The 10,849-nt window shown below is 41.2% G+C and overlaps 1 protein-coding gene across 1 annotated transcript in view; it reads left to right on the top strand.

Moving 5' to 3' along the window:
* LTBP1 (latent transforming growth factor beta binding protein 1) overlaps window positions 1-10,849 on the top strand; it is a 196,666-nt gene that overhangs the window by 72,317 nt on the left and 113,500 nt on the right. Inside the window, exon 5 of the mRNA XM_006767564.2 lies at window positions 7,085-7,207. Coding sequence (XP_006767627.1) covers window positions 7,085-7,207 — 123 coding nt within the window. The remainder of the gene's footprint in view (window positions 1-7,084; window positions 7,208-10,849) is intronic.

Raw genomic sequence — 10,849 nt, 5'->3', positions numbered from 1 at the left:
TTTGTTCATTTTATTCACTTTTCTTCAGGAAGGACAGTGGTGAAGTGAGTCATTAGCACCTTATATTTTCCAATAGCTCTTTGACTTTCATCTCCGGGGGCTGTAAAATCAATGGGAGAAGCCATGATAAATTCATCTTACTGTGACTGTTTCAAGGAGAAATGAATACAGTGTTTGTAGACTAGAGTCAGAAATCCAAGACCAACAGAGATGTGTGTGTGCCATTAGCATCTTCCATGTGTAGTACACATGAATCAAGAAATAAATACAGCTGTTCTCTGGGTTCTGATCATTCTTTTATCATGTTACCCTGAAAAGAGAAGAATTAGAAGGAACGGACAATGGCTCACTTCCTCTTATGATTGAAGCTATCATGTTATAATGATGGGATAATTACTGGTCAGTAGGGAGGCTCTGGTTGCAGTCAAAGCAAATATTACCATGAAGAGACCTGTACAGTAGTTGCAGGGCCAGCCCCAGAGAGGAACATTTTAGGGATGTTGATAGATAGTATGCAAAAATGGGTTCCATGGCCAAGTGTGTGGAACATACCAAGTTAACAAACAACAACAAAAAACAGGAGTCCATGTGCTTGTGTTTGTAGAATACGCAGTGTTTCTCAAACATATTTTGCTACAAAACCCTTCTTTTAGCAGAATCCTAACAAAGTAGTTTGTGTAAACTACTTTGGGTAAAGTTGCTGTAGAATGTTGCCCTTCAAACATTTTTTTTTCTCATTTTTACTGATTTTACAGAAGAAGGGAGAGGGAGAAAGAGATAGAAACATCAATGATGAGAGAGAGAGAGAGTCATTGATCGGCTGCCTCCTGCACTCCCCACACTGGGGATCGAGGCTGCAACCCAGGCATGTGCCCTGACCAGGAATCAAACCATGACCTCCTGGTTCATAGGTTGATGCTCAATCACTGAGCCATGCCAGCTGGGCGAAGACAGTCCTTTTTATGAAACAAATCAGAAGTATCACTTTTTCTGTGGCTCTCCCTCTGGAGGGATATATTTGTCAATGGTTCATTTGTTTGGTGCCTTTGAAAATTTTACACTGTAGGGCAATGCACCTTGAAAACAGAAATTACGAATGGGCAAGAGATGACTTGACTTTGTAAAGTGGAAGAAGACATGGAGTCAAGGAGAGACAGGAGAGGAAGATGGGCAGATGTGTTCTTAGACAAATCACTCAGAAAAGGAAAATCGAAAGACCCAAGATCTAAAATTTGATTCCCTTAAAAGTATCCATGTAGTTATGTACCCTGTGGAATATTGTTACCTGACTTCAGGGGTATGTGTACCTGATGTGCAGCTGCTTCTGTGGAAGTTTAAGAAATACATAATTTATTCTCCTTTTGGAGAATGAATTCCTCCTTTAGCTAAAGTAAGTGATCCCTATTCAAGAGCTGAATGGTTTGTCTGGCTGGGGAAAGAATTTACCTCCAGAGATATTTCTTTTTGCTTTCAAGGAGAAGTTACATTCCTAAATTGCTTGATGGGATGTCTGTCCATCAGCAAACTCTGAATATGCACACAGCGGCATCATCAGAAAGCTTCATATTTCACACAGCACAAAGATCTTCATGTACTGTTCTCACCTTGGGCCTAATTCCTGTTGATTCCTGGACATGTCTCATTTCCTGTATGAACTTGCGTCACTAAAAAGGCAGTAAATTATTAAAACACACAGGATACATAAAAGGGTGTTTATTTCCCATAAGGGCACTTATGTTATTTATAATATATTATCCATAAACGTCACATTTTTTCCCACCTTGGCAACTGGCAGAGTATTTTGAAGTCGGAGTATTTAAGTGAGAAGTAATCATGGGGAGTATCTGCTTCAGCCCCTTTGTGTTACAAGAGAGAAACCCTAGATCAACAGAAATTAAGTGACTTGTTTGAGCTAACAATTCAACATCCTGGGTAGACCAAAACTGGATTGTAGTGGGATAGTTCTCTCATTAAATTTCCTCACTCACCCTTAATTATTAAAAAAAAATCTTAAAACTATCTCTAGCAGGCAGAAATAATTATTGTGCGGCTCACCATTCAGAATTGCTATGAAGTTCCTTGAAGCAGGGTGTGCCATACAAATATAAAGGATGGTGGTGAGGGTTGTTGACGCACTAGATTGTTATTTCATTCCCTAGTACTGGAATCGGAAGCCTGCGTTATATTAGGTTATTTAATGAGTCTCTTGTTATGCATTTTCCTAACTACTCAACCCCAGACTCAGGGATTTGGGGGACCCAGTCTCTGTTTTGCTTTCAGCTGAGCCTCCCATCTGTCCTAGGGCCAAAGCACTGTCTCAGAGACAGCAAGTGACTTTCCAGTTGTAAAAGATACAGACATTGAGTCAAGTGAAGGAAACCCGTCAAGTCCTCACATGTAACCAGCACCCACCCCCACCCCATCATCTTCCTCAGACAATGGTGCCTTTTGCATGTACAGACCCTTATTTCCATCACCTCTGTGTGAGTTTCTCACTGAGGACATTGCCATTTTGGCAGAACAATTCTTTGTCAAGGGAGACGTAACCACACTTTTAGAAAGTTCTGCTTCTCAGTGTCTACCCCTGTGTTTTCCCAGTCCTTGTGACAACCCAACATGTCCCCTAGGCCAGCGGTTGCCACCCTTCCGGACCTCATGGACCACCAGTGGTCTACGGACCACCGGCTGGCGACCACTGCCCGAGGCAGTCACACACCCTCCCTTTTGAGAATCACTGAGTGATCCTCCTTGAGATAAAAGGGAAGCCATCTCATCAACCCACAACTTTCCTATCAATATTTACATTTGAGAAGAGAACTTTTTTTCAATCCAAATGGCTAATAAATACATGAGAAGGAAGCCTAAGTTGAAACCTTAATGAGATCACACCACCCTTCTTCAAGAATGACTAAAATGAAAGAGACTGACAATGTTTGACAAGGATGTGGAGCAGTTGGTACCAGGAATAGAAATTGGCATAGTCACTTTTGACAAGTATTTGACAGTATTTATTAAAGTAAACATGGGCCTTCTCTAGTGACACAGAAATCCAACGTCTAGATACAGATACGAGAGTAATGAGTACCCAGGTTTACACATATGCCAATGGTCACAGGAGTGTTGTTAAGGATAGCCAAAAACTGGCATGAATAAATTAATTTCGATAGCTTCACGCAATAAAATATAATACAAAAGTAACAACATTAATGAATCTCACAGGTGTAATAATGAATGAAAAAGTCACACCAGAGATCATATACAATATGATTGCCTTTATGTGAAGTTCACAAACAGGCAGGTCTAATCAATGGTGATAGAAGTCAGAGTAGTAGTGACCTGTGGGGGCAGAGATGTTGACTGGGAAGAGGCATGAAGGAGCCTTCTCAGGCAATAAACATGTTCTGGGTGGTGGTTACATAGTGCACGCACGCACACACACACACACACACACACACGTACACATTTATGCATGCGTATACACACTATGAATATGTAAAATTCATCTAGTTTGATATACTTTTCTGTACATACATTTTTAAAAAGTTGGAAATTTAATTGCTAATTTATGGTGCTTTAGAGAATATGATAAAAATAAATTGAGGCAGCTGAGGGAAATGGGAATTTTTCCAGAGGCTATGAAAGTGTGTCATGAAGAAAGGGTCATGCTTCTGGGTTACTGAGGCCAAAATTAGGGAGTTGGTGTGGCTGGTGCTAGTGGCACTAGCTGATTAGTGATAGCAGGAAAAGGGAGGGCTTTATACGATTCCCCTTCCTCATGTATTTTTCCATTCCTTCCTGTCTATAGCCATAGTTGTTGTTGCTGTTTTCTTAGGTCTTACTTCCTGTCTTCCATTCCCATGGCATCATGGCTGAGGCAGTGGGCAATGTTGAGGAGAGTCAAAGAGGGCACAGGCAGTGGTCATGCACCAGGTGTTTATATGTCGGGGCAAAACCCCTTCCCTGTAACTTCCAGCCCACAGGGAGGCTGGGACGGATGTTAAAGAAGCAAGGGGAGATTCTGGGTCCCTGGAGGCGAACCAGGAATGTGTGGTGGTGCAGCCAGTGAATAGGAGGAGAGGCCACTCAGAGAAAGAGGAAGGCCAGTCATTGCACCTCAGTGGGGACATGAGCAGCACGGAAGAGAGGAGATTTTGTCCAGCCTTCTTGACCACAGCTGACTCGTTACCCAAACTTGAGGTTTAATTTGGGACATACAATAGAGCCTTTGCTCATACCATTGTAAGCCCCAACTGGACTTGGCACTCTTTCTGGTCCTTCATGGTGGTTTTCCTAAGAAGAATGATTTACAGGGCAATATTGTTAATTATATGCTGTGCATGAATGTGTATTTCAGCCCAGCACACTGTGATAAGGAATAAGACGGTCAGGTGCTGGGCGTTATGCTGCGCCATAAGGTGTAATCTAGCTGACCAGTTTCCAGCTGGACTCAAGTTGGGATGCTGTACAGCTGATACAACAAATGTTTTAATTTGTCACTTGAATGTCACTGAAAAAATGTATTTTGTCACTAAAATGAAATTAAAAACTGCATGGGTTTGGATAAACTATGGCTATATAGATATCTATGGCTACTTAGAATAGGAACTACAAGCAAATACTGATTTATTGAGGGCTGTATGTGCCTTCTTAAGTGACAGTTCTGCTAGTAACATTTTGCTGCCAATGTCTTGTTATAATTTAGAAAATTGATATTTTGGGATCCTTAATAAAAGCTTTATTAGAATTAATGATAGAAGGAAATGAGTATTATTTACAAAGGAAATGCTAATAGCCAAATCTGTTAACCATTGAGCTTCGTACACCAAGATACAAATGACTGCTAATTTTGAAATGGTCACATTCTGCTTTTGCTTGTTAATTAATTGCCGTTGCAAATGACTCTATAATCTTTCTTTTTAAAGTCAGCACATTTTTTATCTCTCATGTTCCAATTAACTTTGGTTTCCCTTTGGATCACTGCCTTAGTCCATTTGGGCTGCTGTAACAAACACCACCGACTGGGTAGCTTATAAACAACAGATATTTAGTGCTTGGAGTCCTAGAGGCTGGGAAGTCCAAGATCAAGGCACCAGCATGGTCTCCTTTTGCCGAGGGCCCTTTTCCGGTTGCAGGCCTCCCCCTTGTCCTTACATGGAGGAAGCGACTGGGAATCCTTTGGAGTCTCTTTGCAAGGCACTATTCCCATTTTGAGGGTTCCACCATCTAGACTTTAGCATCTCCCAAAAGCCCCGCCTACTAATGCCATCACCTGTTGGTACTGTATTTCAACAGATGAATTTGGTCTGAGTGAATTTCAAACATTTGAACCAGAGCAACCAGCAGGCAGATGACCTTAAGTCTCCGTTTCCAGCTCTGGTTTCCTTTCGCTTCCTGAATTTTCCTCCCCTGCTGCTGGATATTTACACTTGGGTATCCCAGTGTGACCTTCCTGTGTAGCACTGTTCTCTTCATCTACCTTCTTCCTCCTCAGAGCTTTCCACAAAACCAACGATGTCTTCCTCTTTTCTGGGATTAGAAGCCTTCCAGGCACCTTCAACTCCTTTCTCTTTGGGGGCCAAACACCAGGAACTGTCCATTTGTGTGTGTGTGTTGTGTGTGTGTGTGTGTGTGTGTTTAATCTTTACTCCTTTTCTTGATTATTCTCGTGGTCACCAACCTGGCTTGTCACCATTCTCATACTTGTATTGCTCCTTCAGTGATCCAACTTTTAATCTTTTCTCACCAAGCCATGTGCTGCCCACATGAATTTCCCCAGAGCCTGCCTTTGATGATGTCTTCCCTCCTGCTTAGAAACCTTTAGTGTAGCTCCCTATTCTCAATAAAATGGAACCCAAACCTAGCCTGGCTTTAACCAGCTCTCTTTCCAGATATATACTTTACCAAAACTTCTTTTGTAGCCAGTGGTTTGACTCACAATTTCCTGATGCCCCTTCCCTTCTGCGGTCTCTGTGTTTATGCTCCTGCATCCACCCTCAGAGATCACTCACCTTCTACCCAACTTCTTCCCAACTTCAGTGCCCGAAGTCTTACCTGCTTTTCAGTACTGCCGTCTCCCCTACCTCCAACTTCCTCTCCTAGCTCTTCCTGTGTACACAGGCCATTTCATACTTTAACTTCAAGTTTACGACCTTTCCTCTAATTGTGGTAACTTGAACTCATGATCACTTCTTGAATTTTTTGCATAGCTGTATGTATGACTAGATTGTCAATGTCTCCAGGGTGAACTGTTTGCTTCTCTGTAAGCTCTAGAGTACCTAACACACACTCACAGTAAAAAGGTAAGCTCTGTGAAGGCCGGAATCTTTTGTCAGTTTTGTGCACTGTTAAATCCCTAGTATCTAGAACAGCACTGGACACATAGTAGGTGCCTAATAAGTATTTGTCATATAAAATTGTAGATGTTTGATAGCTTGTGATTTCATTTTAGTTCATTCACACCTGCTGCATTAAAAGATGCTAGCATCTTGCCTGGCCGGCATGGATCAGTGGTTGAGCATCAACCTATGAACCAGAAGGTCATGGTTTGATTCTTGGTCAGGGCACATGCCCCAGGTTGCAGCCTCAATCCCCAGTGTGGCGGTGCAGGAGGCAGTTGATCAATGATTCTCTCTCATTATTGATGTTTCTATCTCTCCCTCTCCCTTCTTCTCTAAAATTAATAAAAAATATTATTTAGAAGATGCTAGCATCTCTTATTTACTACCAGAGGCCCAGTGCATGAAATTTGTACACAGGTAGGGTCCCTAGTGGCTGCTGGCTGCCAGCTGGGGCCTCCCTTCCCTGACTGCCAGCTGCTGGCTGGGGCCTCCCTTCCCCAGCTGCTGGTTGCCAGCTGGGGCCTTCCTTTGTCCCACACTGCCCCTGGTGGTCAGCGCATGTCATAGTCAGTGATCGAACTCCCAGTTGGTTGAACTCCTGAGGGGATACTTTGCATATTAGGCTTTTATATATTTGGAAGATAACCAAGAGATTATGATGAAAAAGAAAGTGAACGCAATTTATAGCCAGAATCTGTCCAGCAATGGGTGAACGCTCCTTCTAAAAGAGTTGTGTTTTCCTGCAGATATTAATGAATGCCAGCTACAGGGTGTGTGCCCTAATGGTGAGTGTTTGAATACCATGGGCAGCTATAGATGTACCTGCAAAATGGGATTTGGGCCGGATCCTACTTTTACAACTTGTGTTCGTAAGTAATGATCACTTTTTATTCTCATTTTGGATGAGGGGTTGGGGTGGGAGGTTATCCAAAATAAGGTAAATATTCAGTGGTCAACTGAATATTGTACAGATGCAGGAAAAACCTCATTAAAATGACCAGAGAGAGGAAACGGGGCTGACATATTACAATAAACCTATGTTACAGAACCAAAATGCATTTTTATTGCATTCAGAAAAATATAATAGCCAAAAGTCAAGGTAAAGAACAAGCACGCTGAGGAAATGGATTTGATGAAGAAAAGAGAGTTTATTACAGTGAACATACCTGAGAGATGAAAAGTTTTTTCCTTCATGAGTATTTTAAGCATTATTTAGGCCGAGTTCAACTTTCTCCCAGCTTCTGTTTTTAATTAGTCCAAATTCTGAGTCACTAGTGTTTGATTTAATGAGGTTTCACTGTACTTTCTTAGTTGGAGAGTCTGGGAAATAGTTTTGGATATTCTATTCCGTTGTCCTCAAAAGCCACCAAAATGCATCCCCGAAGTTATACTGTTTTGCCTAGTAAATGTTGTCTCTAAAATTTTCTCTTGTATCTGGTGTGGGTAAAAATCCTCCATCAAACCACATATGCTAATATTGGACTATTAGTAGACTTAAAATATAGTTTCTCCGAAAACTCTCTCACCACGAAATAGAATTCAGTGTAAGCTCTGCATCACCTGACAATGAGAGATGCAGACATTTTAGATACAAAATTCTCAAATGCAGATTTTTAAAGGTTATCTTTTTTAAAATGTCCTTGTGCCCATTATTACAACGTAGATAAGCAATGCAGATTTTTCAAAGCCGTATCAACTAAAGTTTAAGCCTTTTAAACTAACATATGATAGAAAACTATTAGGACAATTTTAAGAACAATTCTGTATTAATTCTGTCCTGCAAAGTTTTGTTCTTATTTATCTGTGTTTAATGTGGCTCTGTGTTTAATGTGGCTTTGAAATGTAAAGCTGCACACTTCTGGGCCCCAGTTTTAAACTTGGCATTTGGTCAAGACCTGCTCTTCATGATGATACCATCCTTTGTTTTCAACTGTGCATTTACCTCTAACTCTGTGCCCTAAGCTGAGACCATAGATAAGAAAGACAAGTGTTGTAAAATAAAAATGACAAGCTCATTCACTACTTTTAGATGAGTTTGTTGAGTCTTTGGGAACATTGTTACTAATTACTACTATTTTCCTTTAAAAACTGCCGAATGCAGATTAGGAAATTTTGCACGTAAGTTCTTTTTTTCCATGTTCTTTCACATAATTCTGATCACAAGCAGACATACAGTTATAAAGCATTTTAGCCAGTGGTAAAGTTAGATTGTAAAATTATATTTGCATATGAGGCATGTTTGAAAATGGATGCAAGAATTTGGAAATTTCAGGCCAAAAATCACATTGTTGACAATATCCAGAAAATTTAGAGATAATTTCTGGTTGATGTTAATTACATGAGTCAATATTTTAAATAGCTTTATAATTTAAGTGTAAAAGATTTTTCAGAGTTTGGATATAAAATTTGTTGTGAATGTTTTTATTTCCTTAAATAATTTGACTTGTCTTATTGAAATCACTACATTTAAGGTTGCAGATTAGTAAACTTGGAGAACTGGTCGCAAAGTATTTTATTAAACTTTGACTAGATCGGATGTCTAGTGTTAAGGGCAGACATCCAGGTTTTAATAAGATTGTTGAAATTTGCCAATGAGATTTTTGAAACACATATTTCCTTAGCATTTATTTTCCCCTGTCATTGCCCAAATAATACTGAACTTATTAAACCACCATCCATTCTTATTTGAAAAATAATTCAATTTTATGGTTCAGCTACAACAGCTGAAATGATAACTACTAGAAGACGTTTGTTGCTAGTTAAATGTTCCAGTTTAGAGTTTGAAGTTATAACCTGGGCTCTGTACCAGTATTGAGTGGGCAGATTTATTTCTCTTGCCTTGGAATTTACCACGTATAACATCGCAGAGATATGTAGAGTCTTCAGGGTTTGTGACTTGGTTCAATCCAGTTGGACTTGCTGGTGAACTAGATTTTGATAAAATTGATGGGGAAAATCTGAAGACACATGAGAAGAATCAGGGAAGAAGGTGATGCTTACAGAGTAAGGAAAAAAATATTGGCAAGATGGTACCCTCAATGGTTTTGGGGATGTAGCAGAGAGTGGGGTCACACACACACAACACACACACACACACACACACACACACAAACACATAGTAGCTGCTGGGTTAACATTTGGAATACTAGAGGCCAGGTGCACAAATTCGTGCATGGGTGGGGTCTGGCCAGCCTGCCTGGTTCGGGGCCGATAGGGCCAGGCCGGCCGGCCAACCCCGCCCCCTCGTCGAACTCCCAGTCGAGGGGACAATTTGCATCTTAGCCTTTTATTATATGGGATACCTTCTTGAGGGGTATAGAAACAGCCATGGATAAGAGCCTGTAAGCCAACTGAGGGAGATTGACTCCATTTATTCAGACAGCATGAATGAATATAAGGCATACCCTAGGCCATAAAAGGTGTGGCTGACTGTGAACTCAAAGAAATGCACTTGGCAACAGCTGAGGAGCAATGGGAAGCTCTCCCTGTTCTCAAATGCACCCTCCGAATTCCTTGACTCCAGCCAAAGGTTGCAACCATTTCTCTTTCTCTCCTTGCCCGCTCTCTGTCCTTGACCTAGCCAAGCTCAGAGAAGGGAAGTGGGAGGGTTCTGGCATTTGCTACCTCTCACCTCTCTGTCGGGATAGCTCAGGATGCAGCAGCAGCTGTTCTCTAGGCCTGCTCCTTACCTACGTCTGGGGAAAGGTGAAATTTTAGGACATGTCAGAGCAAATCCAAGAAAAAGTATAATAACCTTTTGCAGTTGGAGTGGGAAAACTTTCTGACCTGAGCGGCAACTAATTTTCTTCAAGAATTCAGGAGCTTCAGGATGAGCACTGCAGAGGGTGTGTCTATAGGTTCAGATAAAGGAATTCTGAGCCTGGACTTCGCTGCTTCATAGTCTTCTGAGCCACGGGCTTGGAGCTAACTGACAGAAACAAAGGGTTACAGAGAAGATGTGCTCAGGAACTTCTGCCGGAACCCTGGAAGTCATGAGATAAAGGACACATCCCTTCAAAGCCAGCATGTTTATGCACATCATTTCATTTTAATTTTCCTAGCACCTTTATGAGATAGGTATTGTTCTCATTATACACATTGGGGGACTGAAGTTAGGAGAGTTGAAGTAACTTCTCAAGGTCATACAGCTAGTAACTGACATTGGAGATTGAAAACTGGGTTTTGTGCCTCCAAATTTAGGGTCCTAGGTCAAGTTCATGATAATTACCCTTCACATTTTAATTGATATTAGAGCAGCATGTCTTTGAAAGTATAGTCAGAATGTATAGTCAGAATTTGTTGTGCGACCCTATAATGTTACCATGGCAACACTGGAAGAGTCTGTAGTGTTGCCCAACACATGGCGGGCTTTGAGTTTGATGGCCCGGCCATCTGCTGGCAAAATTTTCTCTTTTGTGGGGAGATCAATTTCTTTTGGGGGAGATCAGATTTATTTTTTCATATGGATGAGGCCCACCCACATTCTAGAGAGTAATCTGCTTTACTCAAAG

The sequence above is a fragment of the Myotis davidii genome, unplaced genomic scaffold (assembly GCF_000327345.1).
Source record: "Myotis davidii unplaced genomic scaffold, ASM32734v1 scaffold238, whole genome shotgun sequence".
Lineage (NCBI taxonomy): Eukaryota > Metazoa > Chordata > Mammalia > Chiroptera > Vespertilionidae > Myotis > Myotis davidii.
The sequence above is the reverse complement of the archived record's forward strand: the minus strand, read 5'-3'. Positions and strand labels throughout refer to the sequence as shown.